This window comes from Doryrhamphus excisus, chromosome 14 (assembly GCF_030265055.1).
Source record: "Doryrhamphus excisus isolate RoL2022-K1 chromosome 14, RoL_Dexc_1.0, whole genome shotgun sequence".
Lineage (NCBI taxonomy): Eukaryota > Metazoa > Chordata > Actinopteri > Syngnathiformes > Syngnathidae > Doryrhamphus > Doryrhamphus excisus.
This window is the reverse complement of record NC_080479.1, coordinates 17,111,487-17,136,942: the sequence shown is the minus strand read 5'-3', so window position 1 is coordinate 17,136,942 and position 25,456 is coordinate 17,111,487. Positions and strand designations below refer to the sequence as shown.

General features: G+C 37.7%; 1 protein-coding gene across 2 annotated transcripts in view; it reads right to left on the bottom strand.

The window, feature by feature from the left end:
• ash1l (ash1 (absent, small, or homeotic)-like (Drosophila)) overlaps positions 1 to 25,456 on the bottom strand; it is a 48,529-nt gene that overhangs the window by 6,448 nt on the left and 16,625 nt on the right. For both annotated transcript variants that reach the window (XM_058046253.1, XM_058046254.1), the window contains exons 5-25: positions 23,403 to 24,078; positions 21,880 to 22,056; positions 21,715 to 21,809; positions 20,146 to 20,219; positions 17,724 to 17,769; positions 17,487 to 17,595; positions 15,969 to 16,175; positions 15,719 to 15,865; positions 13,745 to 13,853; positions 12,143 to 12,292; positions 11,270 to 11,337; positions 10,957 to 11,123; positions 9,413 to 9,565; positions 9,145 to 9,199; positions 7,601 to 7,733; positions 4,825 to 5,082; positions 2,554 to 2,640; positions 2,340 to 2,430; positions 2,119 to 2,257; positions 1,857 to 2,029; positions 1,222 to 1,388 (exon numbers count right to left, since the gene is read on the bottom strand). In XM_058046253.1, coding sequence (XP_057902236.1) covers positions 1,222 to 1,388; positions 1,857 to 2,029; positions 2,119 to 2,257; positions 2,340 to 2,430; positions 2,554 to 2,640; positions 4,825 to 5,082; positions 7,601 to 7,733; positions 9,145 to 9,199; positions 9,413 to 9,565; positions 10,957 to 11,123; positions 11,270 to 11,337; positions 12,143 to 12,292; positions 13,745 to 13,853; positions 15,719 to 15,865; positions 15,969 to 16,175; positions 17,487 to 17,595; positions 17,724 to 17,769; positions 20,146 to 20,219; positions 21,715 to 21,809; positions 21,880 to 22,056; positions 23,403 to 24,078 — 3,281 coding nt within the window. The remainder of the gene's footprint in view (positions 1 to 1,221; positions 1,389 to 1,856; positions 2,030 to 2,118; positions 2,258 to 2,339; positions 2,431 to 2,553; positions 2,641 to 4,824; positions 5,083 to 7,600; positions 7,734 to 9,144; positions 9,200 to 9,412; positions 9,566 to 10,956; positions 11,124 to 11,269; positions 11,338 to 12,142; positions 12,293 to 13,744; positions 13,854 to 15,718; positions 15,866 to 15,968; positions 16,176 to 17,486; positions 17,596 to 17,723; positions 17,770 to 20,145; positions 20,220 to 21,714; positions 21,810 to 21,879; positions 22,057 to 23,402; positions 24,079 to 25,456) is intronic.

The window sequence follows — 25,456 nt, the reverse complement described above, 5'->3', positions numbered from 1 at the left end:
TGAACTCAGGTCTCATAGCTGTGAGGCCTGCGCGCTAACCACTCGCCGCCAAGGCGCTAAAACGGTAGCAGAAATCGACTTTTTGCTTCAGAGTTTCTTGGACACTACAATGCAGATCATTATAAGCAGCTGGTGGAAAACCTCCGGAAGTCCTACAAAGCCCTTTGGCTTCAGTATGTTACTGAAGATTCATTCATTTTCTACCACTTATCCTCACAAGAGTCGCAGGGGGTGCTGGAGCCTATCCCAGCTGTCTTTTGGGGCGAGAGGCGGGGTACACCCTGGACTGGTGGCCAGCCAATCACAGGGCACATATAGACAAACAACCATTCACACTCACATTCATACCTATGGACAATTTGGAGTGGCTAATTAACCTAGCATGTTTTTGGAATGTGGGAGGAAACCGGAGTACCCGGAGAAAACCCACGCATGCACGGGGGAGAACATGCAAACTCCACACAGAGATGGCCGAGGTTGGAATTGAACCCGGGTCACCTAGCTGTGAGGTCTGCACGCTAAACACACGACCGCCGTGCAGCCCCATTAAGTTAATATATGCCGAGCTTTTGGGCAAAACACATTAACATCTTAGCTTAGTGGAAAAGGTGACAAAGCAGTAATCCGATGAAGTAATCCTTTGTTTATCGCGGTAATTGGTTCCAAACATGACCATGATAAATTCAAATAGGATTCCTCATTTATAAATGGAACATTTTTGTTTAGTATGGGCATAGAAGACATGTTTACAACCTTGTGAATATGATTTTTTAACATTATTAGAGCCCTCTAGACATGAAATAGCACCCCTATAGTTACTGTTATACTCCGATTACCCATCAGAGTATACATAATAAGAGAAAATAATACTTGTAAGAAATACTATAAACTGTTAGCATTGGAAGAGTTCTTTGTTGTTCTGTTTTTTTTTTTTATATGCATATTTCTTGACAAAAAATAAGACCGCAGTGGTGTAGTGGCTAGCGTTCTGGACTTTGGAGCAGATGCCTCGGATTCGAATGTCCACTAGTAAGCAACCAACGGTATACGTCAGGAAGGGCATCTGGAATATAAAGGGCTCACAAGCTGTTGCTGTGGCGACTACGTAATCAGGGAAAAAGACGAAAGAAACAAACAATTTCCTGACGAAAAATACCAAAAACATTTTGTAGGGTAAAGTCTTAGTTGTTAGCAACCAATAAAGCAAAGCAAATATCTTACTGAGAAGTCTCTCTTGGGTGTCAGTCGCTTGGGGAAATGGTTGAAGGCGTACGGCTTGGTGCACACTGGGTAGCGGTTACGATGGATCTTGTAGAAAAGGTGAGCCGACTTGTCCAAGCGGTAATCGCAGATATACACATCTGGCTCCTTCACACCCTTTGGTCGTCCTGGAGGTGGAAAATGGAGCGTATTAGTCCAGACAGGCAAACAGTAGGGAAAAAAAACACAGGGAAGTCCGATATCTAAAGATCTACATATAAAATATATTCATAATATATTCATATATTTAAAAAAAATAAAAATAAAAAAACCTAAACTATATTAGGAAAGCAGGAAGTGAACAAATGTAACAGTTACTGATTGTAAAAGTACCAGATGGAGGGGTAGGATTTAATAAGCTTTGCTTCTTCCTACTCCTTTTGGACATGTGGAACTGTGAACTGATTATGGGATGCATTCAATTGTAATCTGATGCATGTTCAAATGAAATTAACCATTAATTTACCATTATCATATTATGGATATATATTTTTTTTAAAACTGTGCCAGAGTGAAGCCGTGCAATTCAAAGTGTGACGTGAGGAAAGAAAGCTAATAATAAGCATCCGTTTAAATAAACTAAGATGTTTTCTCACCTTTACAGTACGTGTAGAGATCGAGAACACAGCAGGGCGCCACCACTGCTTCGAGAGGGACGATCTCGTAGAGCGGCATGCGAAATAACTCGTTCTGGTAGAAGCGCCGTGACGGCGAATGGTGTGTCTCGTGAGGGCGGAAGTAGTGGTGGCCAAAGGCAAAGCGCTCACCCCTTGGTCGGGTAAGATGACAAAGAGCAGTCAAAAGTTTAATAATAAAAAAATAATAAACATGAATATTGGTTGATTTGATGATTATTACTTTTCATTTTTCCAGAGTTTCTCAATGCGGAAGATGTCGAGTTTGTCTCGGTTGACGTGAGACAGGAGGCGGTACGACTGTCTGACAGGCTGACCCTCGGGTGTGCGTCTGCTGTCTCTCATGAGGTACACACAATCCCCTGCGTATACACACACACACACACACACACACACACACACGGGTTACTTTTTGTAACCACTATAAAAAATGTCTAACCATACCTTGGTGTAGAAGCAGGTCATCTCTTAAGAGGCAGATGTAATACACTGAGCCTGCCTGGGCGTAGCTGGGTTGAGGCAGCATGGGCACTTCCTGTAATGTAAAAAAAAAACAAAGAGAAAGAATAATTTCAATGTCGGGGGGGGGGGGGGGGGGTTGTGACGGAAACGTGACTTGGACCCAGCATCGTGTTCTGGCATCCTCTCACAGACATACTCTGTCCACTGGCCTCGGCTCACACTGCTCACACAGGTAGTGCTCCACCTCCGTCTCCAACCGCATGCAATCACAATGCTGCCAAACCTACAACACAAACATATTCTCCATTATGCTGATGGAAAAAAAAAACACATTGCTGTTCTATGTCAGTGGAAGTAACAACAACATGCTTGCTATTGTTTCTTGCTATTGCCGCTTATCCTCACGAAAGTCGGTATACATACTGGTATATGTTTGTATATTTATTAGTTATAACTTGGGAGTGTTAAGTTGCTGTGTGATGAGTTTAGTGATCGCCCATGCATGCACGGGAGAACATGCAAACTCCACACAGAGATGGCCGAGGTTGGAATTGAACCCTGGTCTCCTTGCTGTGAGGTCTGCGCGCTAACCACTCGACCGCCGTGAAGTCAATTTCTTATTTATTCATTTTCTACCGCTGTTCCTCACGAGGGTCAAGGGGGTGCTGGAGCCTATCCCAGCTGTCTACGGGCGAGAGGCGGCGTACACCCTGGACTGGTCGCCAGCCAATCACAGGGCACATATAGACAAACAACCATTCACACTCACATTCATACCTATGGACAATTTGGAGGTCTGCGCACTAACCACTCGACCGCCGTGCAGCCAATATATTGGTATATGTTTGTATATTTATTAGTTATAACTTGGGAGTGTTAACTTGCTGTGTGATGAGTTTAGTGATCGCCCATGCATGCACGGGGAGAACATGCAAACTCCACACAGAGATGGCCCGAGGTTGGAATTGAACCCTGGTCTCCTTGCTGTGAGGTCTGCGCGCTAACCACTCGACCGCCGTGAAGTCAATTTCTTATTTATTCATTCATTCATTCATTTTCTACCGCTTTTCCTCACGAGGGTCGCAGGGGGTGCTGGAGCCTATCCCAGCTGTCTTCGGGCGAGAGGCGGGGTACAAACTGGACTAGTGGCCAGCCAATCACAGGGTACATATAGACAAACAACCATTCACACTCACATTCACACCTATGGACAATTTGGAGTCGCTAATTAATTAATTTAATTAATTAATTATGTTATCCGGAGTACCCGGAGAAAAGCCACGCATGCACGGGGAGAACATGCAAACTCCACACAGAGATGGCCAAGGGTGGAATCGAACCCTGGTCTCTTTGCTGTGAGGTCTGCGGCTAACTACTCGTCCGCCATGCGGCCTTTCACAAGAATTACTTATAAAAATTACTTACTAAAATATTTATGTCATTAGGGTGTACAAAAATTTTTTTGCAACCTTCTAAATAAGCTTTTTAACATTATTAGAGCCCTGTAAAAATGAAATAACACCCCTATAGCCACCTTAATATTCATATTACCCAATGTAGTAGACATAATAACAGAATTAGACATTTAAGGCAGACAGAGAAAACCCACGCATGCACAGGGAGAACATGCAAAACTCCACACAGAGATGGCCGAGGGTGGAATTGAACCCTTGTCTCCTCGCTGTGAGGTCTGCGCGCTAACCACTCGACCGCCGTGAAGCCACGTTCTCATTTATAAATCAGATATTTTTGTAGTTAAAAAACTGTTTACAATCTTCTAAATACAGTTTTGAACATTATTAGAGCCCTCCAGACATTAAATAACACCCCTATGATCACGTTTAGACTTGGATTACTCAATATAGTAGACTTAAAAACAGAAAACAGAAAAGCCATGTTTTGTGGGGTTGTATATGTGTTGTGTTGTGCTTGGTGAGCTTGAATGGGGGGCGGACAGGAAGTGACGTCGGGAGTTCAGAGTTGGGTTTTTACCATGACGTGGGTTACGGACGGAAGAGTAGCTCGTGCCCGTAAGTGAGGTCATTCAAACCTGCAATAAAAGCCTGTTGTTCCGTGATCAAGTCTGGTGCTTGTGTGTCTCACCCAACATTACAGTAACATTATGAACACTTACTGACCAGCATACAATATTAGGAATAATCACATATTTGAATGCATCTTCTGAATGTATTATATTTTTAATTTTACTTAAAATGCATTTTATTTTTATTTTACTTAATTTAGTCATTTTTATGATTGAAAATGCTTAAATCAGTACTTGATTATGTATATTTTTGACTATAATAATGAGCCGTAGTCAACCACAAAGCAGCATGAGTTGGTGAGCATAAGCGGGATCGACTGGAAGTGGCTTCAAAAATGTATAATTCCGATAAAATCATATAAGGAATCTCCACTATTGCGTAATAGTACTGCATGAATTAGAGTACTTCCGTCCGTTCCTTACCATACACTTTTCACACTGGATCATCAGGCCCTCGTCCTTGTACATCTCACAGATGCAGCGGATGACGTCGTCGTCCTTGTCATGGGATCCATGGTGGTGGCCGTGGTCCCGCTCGAGTGAGTCGGAGCTGTCGGCCTCGCTGGCGGTCTCGCCCACGATCTCATCGATCTGCACTGCAGCCTCATTACGTGCGCTGTAGTAGGCTTTCCGTAGCCGGCACACATCCCTGCCGATTGATGACTTCCTGCCGTAGTATTTCTATTGTGGAAAAACAAAACAGTTGGATAGTAATCACTCTACAAGGTTGAAGTAGCTAACAGCGCCTCACTTTGGTGCTAAATGAATGTAGACACCGCCATTTGCAACAAGTGCTTGACGGTGATGTTGTGAAAGTAACATCTTGTGGTAACACAGTACAATAAAGTACACAAAATGACAGTAGTTAATGAGGAAATAACCTAGTGAAGTCTCAGCACGACCCATAAGTTCCTATAAGTCAGAATGACAACACTCAAGTATGTTTACCAGAAAAACACAAACATGATGTCACCTGGTCCTTTTGTGGCAGGGCTGAAATGCTGTGGAAACGTTTTGTTTGGGATTAAGTTCATTCTCATGACAAAGAGACACATCCTAGACCAGGGGTGGGCAAACTTTTTGACTCGCGGGCCGGGGGGGGGGGCAGACTATATATTTTACACGTAACAGTCCACCTGGTATTATTGTATCTGTAAAATTGTCATGCAATCTGCTATTATTATTTATTATTTTATATTTATATTTAAATATTTTAAAAATAATAAAATATTATAATAATTAAAATAAAATTAAAATAATAATTATTAAATTATTATTACGTAAAATATGCAAATATAACAATATTATTATGTATAATTAATATAATAATTTGCATTAATATAATAAATATAATAATCATAATAGTTATAATAAAAATATAATAATTATTATTTAAATTTTTATTATTATTATGTGCTTGTGTCTCTTTTTTCAGGAGCACTTTGTAAACAACAGACCATGTCAAACAACGAAATTGATACAACCATCAAAAGGTTGGCTCAGGCCATGATGCCAGGTTGTATGTTGAGTTTAAATGAAATACTTTTGAAAGATTGGGCGGGCCGTATTCAAACACTTGGCGGGCCGGATGTGGCCCTCGGGCCGTAGTTTGCCCACCCCTGTCCTAGGCACTCGCATGTATTATTTGAAGCATCCAGATAACACTTTGAAATTATTATCTGGCTTATAAACTAAACTGGGATAACGATAATGAAGTAACACGTTTTGCTTTAGATGTACAAGTACACCATAAATACCACATTGGGTTCATGCAAGAGGAAATAACCTAGTAAAGTCTAAGTACGACCCATAATTTCCTCAAAAGTTCCTTGAAGTCAGAATGACAACACTCAAGTATGTTTACCAGAAAAACACAAACATGATGTCACCTGGTCCTTTTGTGGCACGGCTGAAATGCTGTGGAAACGTTTTGTTTGGGATTAAGTTCATTCTCATGACAAAAAGACACATCCTAGACACTCGCGTGTATTATTTGAAGCATCCAGATAACACTTTGTTATTATTATTAAGCTAAACTAAACTGGGATAACGATAATGAAGTAACACGTTTTGTTTTAGATGTACAAGTACACCATAAATACTACATTGGGCTCGTGCAAGAGGAAATAACCTAGTAAAGTCCAAGCACGACTCATAAGTTCCTCAAAGGCTCCTCAAAGTCAGAATGACAACACTCAAGTATGTTTACCAGAAAATCACAAACATGATGTCACCTGGTCCTTTTGTGGCAGGGCTGAAATGCTGTGGAAACGTTTTGTTTGGGATTAAGTTCATTCTCATGACAAAAAGACACATCCTAGACACTCGCATGTATTATTTGAAGCATCCAGATAACACTTTGTTATTATTATTAAGCTAAACTAAACTGGGATAACGATAATGAAGTAACACGTTTTGTTTTAGATGTACAAGTACACCATAATTACCACATTGGGTTCATGCAAGAGGAAATAACCTAGTAAAGTCTAAGTACGACCCATAAGTTCCTCAAAAGTTCCTCAAAGTCAGAATGACAACACTCAAGTATGTTTACCAGAAAAACACAAACATGATGTCAGCTGGTCCTTTTGTGGCAGGGCTGAAATGCTGTGGAAACGTTTTGTTTGGTATTAAGTTCATTCTCATGACAAATAGACACATCCTAGACACTCGCGTGTATTATTTGAAGCATCCAGATAACACTTTGTTATTATTATTAAGCTAAACTAAACTGGGATAACGATAATGAAGTAACACGTTTTGTTTTAGATGTACAAGTACACCATAAATACCACATTGGGTTCATGCAAGAGGAAATAACCTAGTAAAGTCCAAGCACGACTCATAAGTTCCTCAAAGGCTCCTCAAAGTCAGAATGACAACATGTTTACCAGAGAATCACTAACATGATGTCAGCTGGTCCTTTTGTGGCAGGGCTGAAATGCTGTGGAAAACGTTAGTTTAACGATAATGAGGTAAAACCTTTTGTTTTAGATGTACAAGTACACCATAAATACCACATTGAGCTCATGCAAGAGGCAATACACTCAATATATTGAAAAATTATGTTTTCATCATATTTTTGTTCAAAAAAGAACAAAAATATGCAAAATTCCACTGCATCATGTTCTCTGTGCATACAGTATCATTCACAGCAAAGGGTACATTCATTGGAGCACAGAATAGCACACTTGCCTACCTCAGCATTGCGGAAAACTTTGAGCATGTCCGTGTCGAATGCTTCGACTGTCTTGTAATGACCCGTGAGGATTTGCTTCTCAATGGTGCTCAGGTCCAGAGGGTCAGGAACCTTCTCGTAGTAGTGGGTGTTCCTAATGGTGCACAAAAAGAGTCAAGAGTTAGGCATCTTTTTTTAATGTAATAGTGCTTTATTTCATTTTTTTAATAATGTCATCAGTTCACACCATGTGGAACTTTACACTTTAAAATGAATTTAGTCCGAGTAAGCAACATTTTAAAGGACGGTTAGCATCAGCTAATAGTTTTAGTTTTATTCAGTTTTAAGTGAATAGATGGTTGCTAAAATGTGTTGGAATAATGTGTTAGGCGGTTTATATTTCACGAAGAATAAATAGGAAAATTAATTTAGAAATATTTGGTTGTGTCAACTCCAACTTTTTGAGGATATAAAGTTAAAAATATTTTTTTAATGAATTTAAAACACTATGAAATGCTATTTTACTATTGAGACTTACTGTAGACATACACATAGACTTTCTTTATTGTCATTGCACAATAACACAGCAGTGAAATTTTCCAACAAAATGTCGTTGCCTGGCTCCCGTATAATAATAAATCATAAATAATAATGTGGAGAATAAATAGATGACATCAAATATGAACAATGTACAGCGTAAACAGTCATTTGTACAAATAATTTAAAATAAATAATAATAATAATTAAAATGAAATTGATAAATAATATGCATCCCTCGCCACATCAGATATTAATTTATAATAAATTCATAATACATAATAATAATAAATAATAAATCCTGTAAGCATTTTCAAGCATAAAAACCAAATGAACTGAAATACAAGGCAGATTGAAGTTGTGAATGTAGTATTGTGCAATGGTCACTAGGTGGCAGTAATTCTTAAGAAAGAATTTTAGTAAGTTTTATTTATGTCTTAAATGTCTCATTCTGTTATTATGTCTACTGCATTGAGTAATATGAATAATAAGGTGGCTATAGGGGTGTTATTTCATTTTTACAGGTCTCTAATAATGTCAAAAAGCATATTTGGAAGGTTGCAAAAAAATTTGTACGCCCTAACGACATAAATATTTTATTTATAAATAAGAAATCGTAGTTTGCCGTAATTAATTAACAATATCCAAACGAGGTTACCAAAATAAATTAAAAAGTATTACTAAATTACTAAAATTACAAAAAATTACTAAAAAAATACTAAAGTAATTCTTGTGAAAGGCTGCACGGTGGGCTAGTGGTTAGCGCACAGACCTCACAGCTAGGAAACCCAAGTTCAATTCCACCCTCGGCCATCTCTGTGTGGAGTTTGCATGTTCTCCCCGGGCATGCGTGGTTTTACTCCAGTTTCCTCCCATATTCCAAAAACATGCTAGGTTAATTAGCCACTCCAAATTGTCCATAGGTATGAATGTGAGTGTGAATGGTTGTTTGTCTATATGTGCCCTGTGATTGGTTGGCCACCAGTCCAGAGCACTTTATGTTACATTAAATGAATTTCCAGTCTTACCTTTTCCGTGACGGGAGGCTCACTAGTGGAGCAGCAAGTGTTTGGCCTGATGAATCTGAGGTTAAAAGAAACAAAAAAAAAAAGAAGTCAAGAGATAGGGGAGACATGGGTTCGATTCTCCGTTTTGGCCATCTCTGTGTGGAGCTTGCATGGCAACCCTAAATTGTCCATAGTGAATGATTTTTTTTGTCTATATGTGCCCTGCGATTGGCTGGCGAATTACCGCGCACCGCTATACAAATAAAATATCCCAGAGTAAGCTACTCACCTTTGTAACTGGTAATCATGTCCGAAATCTCTTTGAAGATGTGTGCGAGTCGAGCGGTGCGCGTGACTTCCGTGTTTTCCTCGGCGGCAGCGAGCCTCCGCGTGCGCACTGACCGTGCCGTCTGCAGGGCTGAAAACTGCGTGAGGAAAACATCTGAAAAAAGGAAGGAATTCAAGAATGAATTTGCTTGTGTGGTTATAGTCCACCAATAAAGTCACATATGAAATATAATAGTAGTGAGGAAATAAATATATATATATATATATATATGGCGACCAGTCCAGGGTGTACCCCGCCTCTCGCACAAAGACAGCTGGGATAGGCTCCAGCACCCCCGGCGGACAAGCGGCAGAAAATGAATATATATATATATATATATATATATACACATATATATATACATATACATATATATATATATATATACATATATATATATATACATATATATATACATATACATATATATACATATATATATATATACATATATATATATATATATATATATATATATATATATATATATATACATATATACATATATACATATACACACACATATATATATATATACACACACATACACATATATATATTATACATACATACACACACACGTATATACACACACACATATGTGTATATATACACACACACACACACACACACACACACACATATGTGTATATATACACACACACACACATATGTGTATATATACACACACACACACGTACACACACGTGTATATGCACACACACACACGTACACACACGTGTATATGCACACACACACACGTGTATATGCACACACACACACGTGTATATGCACACACACACGTGTATATGCACACACACACACACACACGTGTATATGCACACACACACACACACACACACACGTGTATATGCACACACACACACGTGTATATACACACACACACGTGTATATACACACACACAAATGTGTATATACACACACACACATATGTGTATATACACACACATGTATAAACACACACATGTATAAACACACACATACACACACATGTATATACACACACATGTATAAACACACACATGTATAAACACACACATGTATAAACACACACATACACACACATGTATAAACACACACATATAAATCTACACACAAATATACACACACACACACATATATATACACACACACATATCTATACATACACACGCATATAAATATACACACATATATACATACACACACATGTATATACACACACACATGTATAAACACACACATGTCTATACATATACACAAATATACACACACACGTATATACACATATATACACACAAATGTATATATACACACATAAATATACACACATATACATACACACATACACACACACACACACACACGCATATACACACACACACACGTATATACACATACATATATGTATATATACAGACACATATGTATATATACAGACACATATGTATACACATACATACATACACACACACACACACATCCATCCATTTTGGAAGAATTACCTGACTTAATGTTGCCGTCATCACGGATGACTCCTCCCCAGCGGGTGTAGACGGACAGGCTGCTGGAGTCTCTGTCCCTCTCACCCTCTCGTTTGAGTAACTCCTGTTTCTCCCTCATTTTCTCCCAGTTTCTTAGCAGGAACACTCGATGCTTGAGCACAAAGTTCCTAGCGATGGAGAACACGGGTAGAAGACGAAATAATTAGAAGCAAATTAGACCTAAACACAGTTAATGCATTAACTCAAAAATAACTTTGTCTTGCACTTTGCAGCAATGACCACCGTGTGTGTGTGTGTGTGTGTGTGCAGGTACCGTTCTCTGTTTGACATGGGTTTCATTAAGTGAGGGTAAAACTTGTTGCTGTCACTTGATTCTTCCTCCTGAAAACACAGAAAAAGGTTATTTGTGTCAGACACACACTTTTTTTTTAATTTAATATTTTATTTGGGCAAATATATGAAACATTACAGTGCATTTCTTACATCAATGAAAATATAACTTTCCATTATTTACATTTGTATTCAACTATCTGATCACAAGCCCAAAAGTAGTAGGCTGAAGCAAAAGCTTATGAATAATATAAATAATAAATCATAAAATAATAACATATTTAAATAATAAAATTATAAATAATAAAATACAAATGCCTACCCCTTTTTTGCAAGATATAATCATGTTCATGCCACAGTCTTGTTTTCCCCTGTTATTATTATCATTGCAATATTATTATCATTATTGTTATAATCGTTATCATTATTACCATTATTATTGTTATTATTATCACCATTATTATAATCATCATTAATATTACCATTTTCATCATTATAGTTGTAACACGTTTTTTTTATTTTATTTTATTTTATTTATTTATTTATAATATTTTTATTTATTTATTTTTAATTATTTAATTATACAGACTTCATTGCTTCTTGTAGAATGCTGTATCATTCCATGTGTTGTTTTCTGAAATCCGCACTATTTGTGCTTTTATTGTCAATTTATTAGCCCACTCCCCCCCCCCCCTCCTAAGTGTAACATTTACATATCATTTTTTTGGGATTGCATGTGTCTAATCTTGTGCATTAAAAAAATAAGAACAAGAAAACAGAGAAACAAAACAAAGAAAACAAAGAACCACTTTTGACCTCAAAAGTCAAAAATCCGGTGCCCGAAGGTACGACTTACTCGTTTTTTAAGATGGTGTTTGGATTTCCGCTTCTCTTTGAGGCGACCCAGTCGCCGAGTCCCGCCCGCCTTCCCTGGAAGTCCGTTGATACGCTGGCTCTTTCCTCCGATAATGCCTCGGCACGACTCCGAGCCACACTTACACACTTGCTGTGGAGTCAAATGATTGACAGGGCTGTCAAAGTTGAGTTAGAAATTCTCTATAACGCACAATTTTTTTGCACTTAATTAGAATAATCTTTGTACATTTTCTCTTCACATTAGTATTACTTTATTCTCATAATATTTGGAGTTTATTCCAAAAATATTATAACTTTTTCCCCAACCTCATTTTCCAAAAATGTGAACTTTTAATTAGTTTCTCATTATTTTATTTTATTTTTTTTTTTTTAAAAGATGTATTTTGTCTTCAATATTCCAACCCTATCCCACGAAAATTACTGGGGGTGTCATTTTTTTCATGAATTTATTTATGTAAAATTGTAAAAAAAAAAATTTTGGCATAATATAATATATGGCATAATATTTTGACTTTATTTCATAAAATTAGAAGGTATTTTTTCCAGTTCTGCTGCTGTTGTTTTTTTCCCTACAATTTCACATTATTTTGTGATTATTACTTTATTCCCATAATATTTTGACATATCATAATAATATCATAATATTTTGAGTTTATTCAAAAATATTATAACTTTTCCCCAACCTCATTTTCCAAAAATGTCAACTTTAATTTGTTTATCATAATATCATGTTATTAAAAAAACTATGTATTTTGTCTTTAATATTCCAACCCTACGCCACCAAATGACAAGACTTGTCCTCATAACATGAGTTTATTTTTGTAAAATTGCTATTTTTTTTGGCATAATAATTTTTAATAATTTTTTTGACATAATTTTCACTTTATTTTATAAAATTAAAAGGTCTTTTTCCAGTTTTTTTCAAATATTTCACATTATTGTAAACGTTCTTCTCATTGTTATTATGACTTTATTCCCATAATATTTTGTCATATCATTATATCATAATATTTTTTCCAAAATATTATAACTTTTTCCCCAACTTAATTTTCCAAAAAATTGAACTTTAATTCGTTTCTCATAATATCATGTATTAAAAAAAATATATGTATTTTGTCTTTAATATTCCAACCCTATGCCACAAACATGACAAGACTTAGTTTATAGAGTTTGTTTTTGTAAAATTGCGACTTTTTTTGCATAATAATTAGATTTTATTTAATACGATTAAAAGGTATTTTTTTCCAGTTCTGCCGTTGTTGTTTTTTTGGTAATTTTCCAACTATTTCACATTCTTGTAAACATCATTGTTATTATGACTTTACTCCCATAATATTTTGACTTTATTCTTGTATAATTTTCCTTTTTTTTTTAATGTTTTCTTGTTCTTGTTAAATTTAGGGCCGCACTTTGGAGTCCCACTAATTTAATACAATAAAGCAACACCCTCCTGTTTTATTATAATGTAAAAAAAATATGATTAATCCTGATCAACTATAAAAATCTAGTGATTAATCACAGTTGACTGCCCTAAAATAGCAAGTAGGAGACAAAAAAAAAAAAGACAAAATATTTTTTTCACCTGCTCTTCTGTGTTGAAGGAATGAAAGTTGTAGTCGTAGGTGAGCTCCGTACCGCTGCTGATGTCCTTGAGCGCAAACAGACCAATTCTGTACACCCCATTAACTGACCTGAAAGTCAGAAGGACTCGGTTTGAGTGAGTGCGCCTTCCTCATGAATAATCAGTCCATTGCAGAACGAAATGAAGCACAAGGACATTTTGCACATCAGCTACAGCAAATATAGCAAATATAAAGCCGCATTTTCAAGGAAGAGATTATTGCAATAAGCAGGACCTTTTTGTCTTATGCAACGATTCGCCGTTACTATGACAATAAAACAGGGAAAAAAGGAAGAAGAGCTAAGTTCTGTACGCTTTTTAAGTGAGGCCCAGTGACAGGATGGCTGACCTTTGAGAGGTCAAAGTCCTCCATTGCTCTTTTTATTTTAGTTAAGCCGCTCTTGGTTACACAAGCGTGCACATCAACATGCAGCCTCGTGCCTCGGATTGAGAAGATGGCAGAGGAGGGAAGAACCTCGCAGACATTTCTCTGAGGTTATAAAATGCTCACAACTGCAATTTGTCATTGTGCCAACCAGTATTATATTTATATTTTTATTACCATAATTATCGGACATCCCTAGTTATAAAACATATACATATTTATATATTTTTTCAATTGTTGAGAGTATCAGAAGGAATACATTCCAAAATGCCAATCAGTATTATATTTATATTATATTATTTATATTTATATATTTATTATCAGAATTATCAGTACTGATAATTATCGGACATAACTAGTTATAAAATATATATATCTACTTTTTTCAATTGTTGAAAGTATCAGAAGGAATAAATTCCAAAATGACAACCAGTATTATATTTATATTTATATGTATGTATTATTTTTTATATTTATTACCATAATTATCACTACTGATAATTATCGGACATCCCTAGTTATAAAACATATACATATTTATATATTTTTTCAGAAGGAATAAATTCCAAAATGCCAACCAGTTTTATATTTATATTATAATATTTATATATTTATTACAGTAATTATCAGTACTGATAATTATCGGACATCCCTAGTTATAAAATATATACATATTTATATATTTTTTCAATTGTTGAGAGTATCAGAAGAAATAAATACCAAAATGCCAACCAGTATTATATTTATATTTATATGTATGTATTATTTTTTATATTTATTACCATAATTATCACTACTGATAATTATCGGACATCCCTAGTTATAAAACATATACATATTTATATATTTTTTCAATTGTTGAGAGTATCAGAAGAAATAAATACCAAAATGCCAACCAGTATTATATTTATATTATATTATTTATATTTATATATTTATTACAGTAATTATCAGTACTGATAATTATCAGACATCCCTAGTTATAAAATATATATATATATTTATATTTTTTTTCAATTGTTGAGAGTATCAGAAGGAATAAATTCCAAAATGCCAACCAGTATTATATTTATATTATAATATTTATATATTTATTACAGTAATTATCAGTACTGATAATTATCGGACATCCCTAGTTATAAAACATATACATATTTATATATTTTTTCAATTGTTGGAGAGTATCAGAAGGAATAAATTCCAAAATGCCAACCGGTATTATATTTATATTATATTATTTATTACCATATCGGACATCCCTAGTTATAAAATAAGATATATATATATATATATTTATATATTTTTTTCTCAATAGTTATAAAATCTATATATACTATTTATATATTTTTTCAATTGTTGATAATTATCAGACATCACTAGTTATAAAATCTATATATAATTATATATTTTTTCAATTGTTGAGAGTATCAGAAGGAATAAATTCCAAAATGCCAACCTCAAGAGAATAGCATTTTCCTCAACTATACACGAGAACCCAAACGCATCGCCAAAATGACCACCGGGAGGTAAAAAGACGCTCAGACACTCACCACTTCTGCATCTCACAGTTGGGTTCACAACTGTGGTTGATGAAGCGTGCCTCATTGCCCATTCTGTAGCTGTCAATCACCATGCCACTATCCAGGTTGAGACAGTAATGGCCACTGTGAGCAAAGTACTGCTGCATCATACGACTCCTAAAAAGTCCACAAGTACAAGTTTGAATTTAACAAAAAATAACAAATAATAATAATAATAATAATAATGCTCCTGTACAGTGCATGGTTTCGAGCATCTCACCTGAACTCGTGCTCGCTGACCACTTCTCCCAGGTACTCGATAATGAACTGACCAGACCGGAGACTCTCCTTGGTACGGATGCCCCAGCCCTTGCCCTCGGCACGAAATCGCTCCAGACATTGGACCCATTCGTGCCTCTGGATGTGCTGGTTGTCACACTGCTCGCGGCATGGACAAGTGCTGGGCGAGCATTCGGCAAAACTCATCCTGGAGAAAGACATGACAAGACATTTTACGTCGATACAACTAGATACAGGGGTCTCAAACTCGCGGCCCGCGGGCCAAATGCGGCGCGCGAGACGCTAGTTTGAGGCCCCCCACCTTGATACCAAAGTTTAATGTTGAAATGACAGCTTAAAGCTTAAAGATTAACATGATTTTGCCGCCGCCCATACTGTTACCCTTACCCTGTTACCCCGCCCTGTTTTGCTTTGGATTAGCAATGAAGCTAAAGTAGGGGTGGGCAAACTTTTTGACTCGCGGGCCGCATTGATATAACAAAATTTCCAGGGGAGGGGGGGGGGGGCAGACTATATATTTTACACGTAACAGTCCACCTGGTATTATTGTATCTGTAAAATTGTCATGCAATCTGCTATTATTATTTATTATTTTATATTTATATTTAAAAAATAATAAAATATTATAATAATTAAAATAAAATAATAATTATTATATTATTATTATGTAAAATATGCAAATATAACAATATTATTATATATAATAATTAGCATTAATATAATAAATATAATAATCATAATAGTTACAATAATAATATAATAATTATTATTTTAATTTTTATTATTATTATGTGCTTGTGTCTCTTTTTTCAGGAGCACTTTGTAAACAACAGACCATGTCAAACAACGAAATTGATACAACCATCAAAAGGTTGTCTCAGGCCATGATGCCAGGTTGTAATGTTGAGTTTAAATGAAATACTTTTGAAAGATTGGGCGGGCCGGATGTGGCCCCCGGGCCGTAGTTTGCCCACCCCTGAGCTAAAGGCTTATGACGCTGGGTACAAATAAATGCAGGAAATGATTTGGAATAAAAGCGGAAAATACACATCAAGATAAAGCATCTCATCAAACATGTTGTTAAAGTTACGACGCTAAGTATGATGCTAACTTGCTAATTGGGTAAAAATATTAAGTTTCATTAATGTTCATGTTAAAAGGTTAAATAAATGTTAATACTGTACATTTGAATCTGAAAAAAATAATTTCTCTACCAACTGTTACGTTTTTATTATTTGCGGTTTTATTATTATTTTACTTATTTATTACTGATTGATTGATTTATTGTCTTCATTCTTAATTTGTTTATATTATTTTTAATAAATGCGTTTTTTTTTTTTTTTGAAAACCTGATGCGGCCCGGCTTCACCCAGAACCTAGCTCCGGTGGCCCCCAGGTAAATTGAGTTTGAGACCCCTGAACTAGAGTGTGATTTGATATTTATGTTTCTATTCATAACAGTTGTATTAGAACTCTTTGAATGCTGGTTCTATGTTACCTATTCAGGCAGTCATCCAGACAGCCTTTTTCGTTTGTGTTCTCGGGACCTCGACAGCTGCAGGTAGTTGTTTCATAACCAGAGAGGGGCTTGACATCGACATATACATCTGTGAAACAAATAAGGACGGTGTGGTCAGTCAACATCACGTAAACCCACGCTGCCTGCCTGACAATATATACGCTATACAATTTAGTATATTATAGTGGGAATTGAATAACGACTTTGAGTACTTACTTGATCTGATTTTTTTATAAAGAGGGACGTCAGGCCTTTTGTATAGCTGGGAAAAAAATGAACAAACAAAAGACAGCCTCATTAGAAAAACAGTAGACAGGAAATGCAAAAAGGCTGCATCCGAGTGGTTAGCGCGTAGACCACGCAGCTAGGAGACGAGAGTTCGAGTCCACCCTCGGGCATCTCTGTGTGGAGTTTGCATGTTCTCCCCGTGCATGCATGGGTGATCGCTAAACTCATCACACAGCAACTTAACACTCCCAAGTTATAACTAATAAATATACAAACATATACCAACCTATATATCGGCTGCATGGCGGGCGAGTGGTTAGCTCGCAGGCCTCACAGCTAGGAGACCTGAGTTCAATGCCACCCTCGGCCATCTCCTGTGTGGAGTTTGCATGTTCTCCCCGTGCATGGGTGGGTTTTTTTTTCCCGGGTACTCCGGTTTCCTCCCACATTCCAAAAACATGCTAGGTTAATTAGCCACTCCAAATTGTCCATAGGTATGAATGTGAGTGTGAATGGTTGTTTGTCTATATGTGCCCTGTGATTGGCTGGCCACCAGTCCAGGGTGTACCCCGCCTCTCGCCCCAAGACAGCTGGGATAGGCTCCAGCACGCTCACGACCCTCGTGAGGATAAGCGGTAGAAAATGAATGAATAAATGAATGAGTGAATGAAGGAATGAGTGAAGGAAGCAAGGAATGAGTGAAGGAAGCAAGGAATGAGTGAAGGAAGGAAGGAAGCAAGGAAGGAATGAGTGAAGAAAGGAAGAAAGGAAGGAGTGAAGGAGTGAAGGAAGGAAGGAAGAAAGGAAGGAATGAGTGAAGGAAGGAAGGAATGAGTGAAGGAAGGAAGGAAGGAATGAGTGAAGGAAGGAAGGAATGAGTGAAGGAAAGAAGGAATGAGTGAAGGAAAGAAGGAAGGAAGGAAGGAAGGAAGGAAGGAATGAGTGAAGGAAGGAAGGAAGGAATGAGTGAAGGAAGGAATGAAGGAATGAGTGAAGGAAGGAATGAAGGAATGAGTGAAGGAAGGAAGGAATGAGTGAAGGAAGGAATGAGTGAAGGAAGGAAGGATGGAAGGAAGGGAGGAATGAGTGAAGGAAGGAAGGAATGAGAGAAGGAAGGAAGGAAGGAAGGAAGGAATGAGTGAAGGAAGGAATGAGTGAAGGAATGAGTGAAGGAAGGAAGGAAGGAAGGAAGGAAGGAAGGAATGAGTGAAGGAAGTAAGGAAGGAAGGAATGAGTGAAGGAAGGAAGGAAGGAAGGAATGAGTGAAGGAAGGAATGAGTGAAGGAATGAGTGAAGCAATGAGTGAAGGAAGGAAGGAATGAGTGAAGGAAGCAAGGAATGAGTGAAGGAAGCAAGGAAGCAAGGAAGGAAGGAGTGAAGGAAGGAAGGAAGAAAGGAAGGAGTGAAGGAAGGAGTGAAGGAGTGAAGGAATGAGTGAAGGAAGGAAGGAATGAGTGAAGGAAGGAAGGAATGAGTGAAGGAAGGAAGGAATGAGTGAAGGAAGGAAGGAATGAGTGAAGGAAGGAAGGAATGAGTGAAGGAAAGAAGGAAGGAATGAGTGAAGGAAAGAAGGAAGGAATGAGTGAAGGAAAGAAGGAAGGAAGGAAGGAAGGAAGGAAGGAAGGAATGAGTGAAGGAAGGAAGGAATGAGTGAAGGAAGGAAGGAATGAGTGAAGGAAAGAAGGAAGGAATGAGTGAAGGAAAGAAGGAAGGAATGAGTGAAGGAAAGAAGGAAGGAAGGAAGGAAGGAAGGAAGGAAGGAAGGAAGGAAGGAAGGAAGGAAGGAAGGAAGGAAGGAAGGAAGGAATGAGTGAAGGAAGGAATGAAGGAATGAGTGAAGGAAGGAAGGAATGAGTGAAGGAAGGAAGGAATGAGTGAAGGAAGGAATGAGTGAAGGAAGGAATGAGTGAAGGAAGGGAGGAATGAGTGAAGGAAGGAAGGAATGAGAGAAGGAAGGAAGGAATGAGAGAAGGAAGGAAGGAAGGAAGGAATGAGTGAAGGAAGGAATGAGTGAAGGAATGAGTGAAGGAAGGAAGGAAGGAAGGAAGGTAGGAAGGAAGGAATGAGTGAAGGAAGGAAGGAAGGAAGGAAGGTAGGAAGGAAGGAATGAGTGAAGGAAGGAAGGAAGGAAGGAAGGAAGGAATGAGTGAAGGAAGGAATGAGTGAAGGAATGAGTGAAGCAATGAGTGAAGGAAGGAAGGAATGAGTGAAGGAATGAGTGAAGGAATGAGTGAAGGAATGAGTGAAGGAATGAGTGAAGGAATGAGTGAAGCAATGAGTGAAGGAAAGAAGGAAGGAAGGAATGAGTGAGTGAAGGAGTGAGCGAGTGAGTGAGCGAGCGAGTGAGTGAGTGAGTGAGCGAGCGAAGGAAGGAATGAAGTAAGTTGAGGTAGACAATATGACTGCTCACCTGATCATGTTTCCACAGCCAGAGGATGTCATAAGGCAGTTGGAAATCGATGCGTTTCTGTCTCAAGTATTTACCTGAAGCATCAAACAGGAAAAAAAAAATGATGTGAAAAAACAGTGTTGATCTGCAATCTTAGGCTTGGAAAACTTACTGAAAGCTTATTTGCTTAACCCACCACCATAGAGACACAGAACAAGCCAGCAATTTGTGGTTACCAATAAAAGGTGTGCTGCCAGACATTATTTTTCCAACCACATGCTATGAGAGGCCAACTCCTACTACTGAGCTCTGATGAAGCTTTGCTGTTTTGTTGTCATTCCTTTGAACCACATTACATGACCAGTGTAGACACAGCTCGGTTAAGAATAGATTCACAAACGTAAGAACACATTTGGCCTCATGCTGCTGGTGTTTTTATGGTGTTTTGCAGTAATCCCTCGTTTATCACTGTTAAGTGGTTCCAGTACGAGGATTGGTAGTGGTAATGGTTTTATATCATTTGAACATGCATCAGATTACAATTGAATGCATCCCATAATCAGTTCACAGTTCCACATGTCCAAAAGGAGTAGGAAGAAGCTAAGCTTATTAAATCCTACCCCTCCATCTGGTACTTTTACAATCAGTGACTGGTACATTTGTTCACTTCCTGCTTTCCTCATGTAATTTTAAGTTTTTGGGGTTTTTAAAAATTATTATTTTTATTTTTTTTTGTTTTTTTACAATCAGTAACTGTTACATTTGTTCACCTCCTGCTTTCCTAATATAGCTCAAGTTGTTGTTCTATTTTGGATTTTTTTAATTTTTTAATTAATTTTTATTATATTTTTTTTATTTTTTGTCACGTATGTCCAAAAGGGGTAGGAAGAAGCTAAGCTTATTAAATCCTACCCCTCCATCAGGCACTTTTACAATCAGTAATTGTCACATTTGTTCACTTCCTGCTTTCCTAATATCGTTTAGATTTTTTTTATTTATTTATTTTTTTTAATTTTTCTCTTTTTACTTTTTAAAAAAAGTTTCAGGTTTTGGGTGCAAATCAAGATCAAAGAAGTTACCATATACGGTTCCTTGCCCATTTAGGGTATGGAAAAGGGACAGGTCAAACTGCACAAGGTGACATCAACAGAGGTACTGTAGTTATTGATCACAGCCCATGATGTCACTTCCTGTGACGTTGTCTGATCTTGGCTGATTGGCATGAGAAAGTCACATGACTTGCTGAGACATGGGAAAACCCTGTTTTTTTTTAAGTTACCATATATGGTTACTTGCCCTATAAAGGGTTAACTTGACTATTGCACTGAAATGAGAAGCTCTCCAATCTCATGTTGTACATCTTGTATAATAACAATAAAGGCCATTCCATTCCATTCCAAATGATGCAAACACACACCGAGTATTGTGCAATGTGGATTTGGTCCACTTGTGCAATGACCCGTGACAACTCATCATTATCTCAACGACACGAGTCAACAATAAATCCACAAGTACGAGTACAAATATGCATATATATTACGTTTTCATTGACTGTCAGTATCCATGAAACAAGACAGACATGTGACTCACCAACATGTATGGGTGCTGGAAATAATCCATACTCATGTTCCCCAGGTATGTACTCCAGTTTCTCTTTCTTTAGCTGCAGGAGTTGACTGCGGGGGCTGGGAAAATAAAATAATAATGTAAATCCCTGAGGTAAAAAGTGTGACATGGGGTCAAGTGAAGACTTACTCTTCGGTCTTATACACATCAGAGTAAAGTCCCGCCTTCTGGAACTTCTTCTTTGGAGGTCTAGCTGGTCTCTTCTCCCGTTGGCTGGTGGTCACGGGGATGGCTGACGTTTGCTCCTTAGAGTCGGCGTCTTGACGTTCAGTGGCGTGATGGCCGTCTGTCTTATTCTCCCCTGAGCTAAGGACAGAATAATGTTTAAACAGGTTACATATACATCGAACACTAAAATTAATATGCATTCGGATATAGAGCAGAACTATGTTTATGTTAGCGCGCAGACCTCACAGCTAGGAGACCAGGGTTCAATTCCACCCTCGGCCATCTCCTGTGTGGAGTTTGCATGTTCTCACCGTGCATGCATTGGTGATAACTAAACTCATCACACAGCAACTTAACACTCCCAAGTTATAACTAATAAATATACAAACATATACCAATATATCGGCTGCACGGCGGTCGAATGGTTAGACCTCACAGCTAGGAGACCAGGGTTCCCATGCATGCATGGGTGATCACTAAACTCATCACACAGCAACTTAACACTCCCAAGTTATAACTAATAAATATACAAACATATACCAATATATCGGCTGCATGGCGGTGGTCGAGTGGTTAGCGCGCTAGGAGACCTGAGTTCAATCCCACCCTCGGCCAACTCTGTGTGGAGTTTGCATGTTCTCCCCGTGCATGCATGGGCGATCACTAAACTCATCACACAGCAACTTAACACTCCCAAGTTATAACTAATAAATATACAAACATATTCCGATATATCGGCTGCATGGCGGTCGAGTGGTTAGCGCGCAGACCTCACAGCTAGGAGACCTGAGTTCAATCGTTTGCTGGTTCTCCCCGTGCATGCATGGGTGATCACTAAACTCATCACACAGCAACTTAACACTCCCAAGTTATAACTAATAAATATACAAACATATACTAATATATCGGCTGCATGGCGGTGGTCGAGTGGTTAGCGCGCAGACCTCACAGCTAGGAGACCTGAGTTCAATCCCCACCCTCGGCCATCTCTGTGTGGAGTTTGCATGTTCTCCCCGCGCATGCATGGGTGATCACTAAACTCATCACACAGCAACTTAACACTCCCAAGTTCATTCATTCATTCATTAATTTTCTACAGCTTTTTCCTCACGAGGGTCGCAGGGGTGCTGGAGCCCCCCCCAGCTGTCTTCGGGCGAGAGGCGGGGTACACCCTGGACTCACTCCCAAGTGGAGTTTGCATGTTCTCCCCGTGCGTACGTGGATTTTTTTCCGGGTACTCCGGTTTTCCTCCCACATTCCAAAAACATGCTAGGTTAATTGGCGACTCCAAATTGTCCATAGGTATGAATGTGAGTGTGAATGGTTGTTTGTCTATATGTGCCCCGTGATTGGCTGGACACCAGTCCAGGGTGTACCCCGCCTCTCGCCCGAAGACAGCTGGGATAGGCTCCAGCGCAGCGGTAGTTATGTTGACATGTTAATAACTTAATATGCATTCAGATGTAGAGCAGAACTATGTTTACCTTTGGAAGTGACGGATCTCATCCTGGGCAAGCCATCCCCTTCCAGATCCCGGTCTTGACCTCGCCACCAGGCTGCTCAGGTTCTGTTCTTTGTCCGGCAATTGCTCCATCGTGTCTTCGACCTCCCCTTCTTCCTGTTCTTCTTCTTCTTCTTCTTCCTCCTCCTCCTCGCCATCATCCCGTTCCCAGTGTTTCCTTTTCTGGCCTTTGCTTCTCTGGTCTTTGACAACTGACTCTATGGTATCTTTGACAGTGTCCCCATCCCAGAGCCTGCCCCCCATTGGCCGATCACCCACTCCCACTCTGTGCCGTGTTTGATTGATTTCAATGGCAGGCGGTGGCGATGGCGTCGGCGAGGGTAGCGGGTGTTTCCTGGGGCGTCCGGGGCCCCTCTTTTTCACCATATTGTTTCCCGTTCGAGCTTGCCTCTGCAGCTTCTTGGCACGGAGGATTTTGTTGACATGATGGAGGCTGTGCTTGGATGGCTGAGCGCGATGAGATTGGTGAGGCAGGGAAGCGTCGGGGCAGCAGTCTTTGGGAGGGAAAACGCACGAGGAGGCCGATGAGCCGTGAGAGTAAAACATGGACGACTGGCGATGGAGTTGCTGACGACGGTGCATGGATCCTTCAGGCCCTTCGGAGGTTGCGGGGCCTCTTGTCGGTATAGTTGGAGTCTCTTTTTTTTTTTTTTTAGAAACAGAAGAAAAAAAACAATTAAATGATTTGTGCAGTTTTATTGCAGATCTTTGCGTTATACAGTATCAGTTATCAAATTCATATCAGTTCATGTTATTGTTGTGAATGTCATTTTCTTTGTTGTGCACTTGTTTGAATCCAGTTCATGGATGTTCTGTTAGACGGAAAATTTCGAGGTTAAAAATGTTTTTATTAATAACTACTTACTTTCATTTTGTTATTGTTTTTTTCAAACTTTTTGATATCATGACAACTTTTAACCTTCCTCTTGTGTTAGCTTTCTGGTATCATGTCTTATTGTTAACAGGTCGGTTTTGACCCATGTATTAAATCAGCTATAAAATACACTAAAAAACTATAAATTACCATCAAATTTGCTTCTCATGTCTTGGTTACCTTCTTAGGCTTCCTCATCCATGAAAATGTTGGTTTTTAATACTTTTTGTGTGAGCATGTAGGCCTTTTTTTTTGTCACTATACCCCTCCATTATAATTTCCAAATATGGTAAAATGAACCTCAAAAGAATATTATATTAATATATATAAATATATATAATTTTAATATATAATTTAAATTTTAAATAATACATTTTAAAATTATAATAAAATTATAATAATAATTAATATAATTATTATAATAATAATAATATAATAACTGATTATATTATATTATTAAATTAATGTTAATTATTAAATTAATAAATAATAAAATTTTAAATAATATAAAAAAAAATAAAAATAAATCATATAAAAATAAAAATAAAAAATATATTTCATTTATATTTATAATATTATATATATAAAGGATATTATATATATATATATATATATATATATATATATCATATTTATAAATTGATTAATAAATAATAAATAATACATGTATTTAATTAAACACTTTTATTGTCGAAAATCGGAACCAAAGCACTGAAAAAGTTTGTATATTTTTCTGTTTTTAATAAATGCGTTTTTTTTTTTTTTTGGAAAACCTGATGCGGCCCAGCCTTGCCCAGACCCTAGCTCCAGTGGCCCCCAGGTAAATTGAGTTTGAGACCCCTGGCCTAAATGAATACATATACTTTCTTCATTGGAAGTCAAAAGTCCATTATGTTTCCCCAATAACTCATTTTGACAACCCAACAGATCAGCAGTCGAGCTAAAATTGATTTTAAATCATTGTTGGATCCGTATCAGATTAGTAGACAAACATTGATTTCCATCAATCACATGTTCATACACTCGGAATACTTTTCATTTCATTGTTTCCCCACTATAGAGTTCAGTCTGTGACCACCACACGACCCTGAGTCCTGAGTACTAATCCAGGATTACCCTGTCTTGGTTTGAAGTTAAAACAG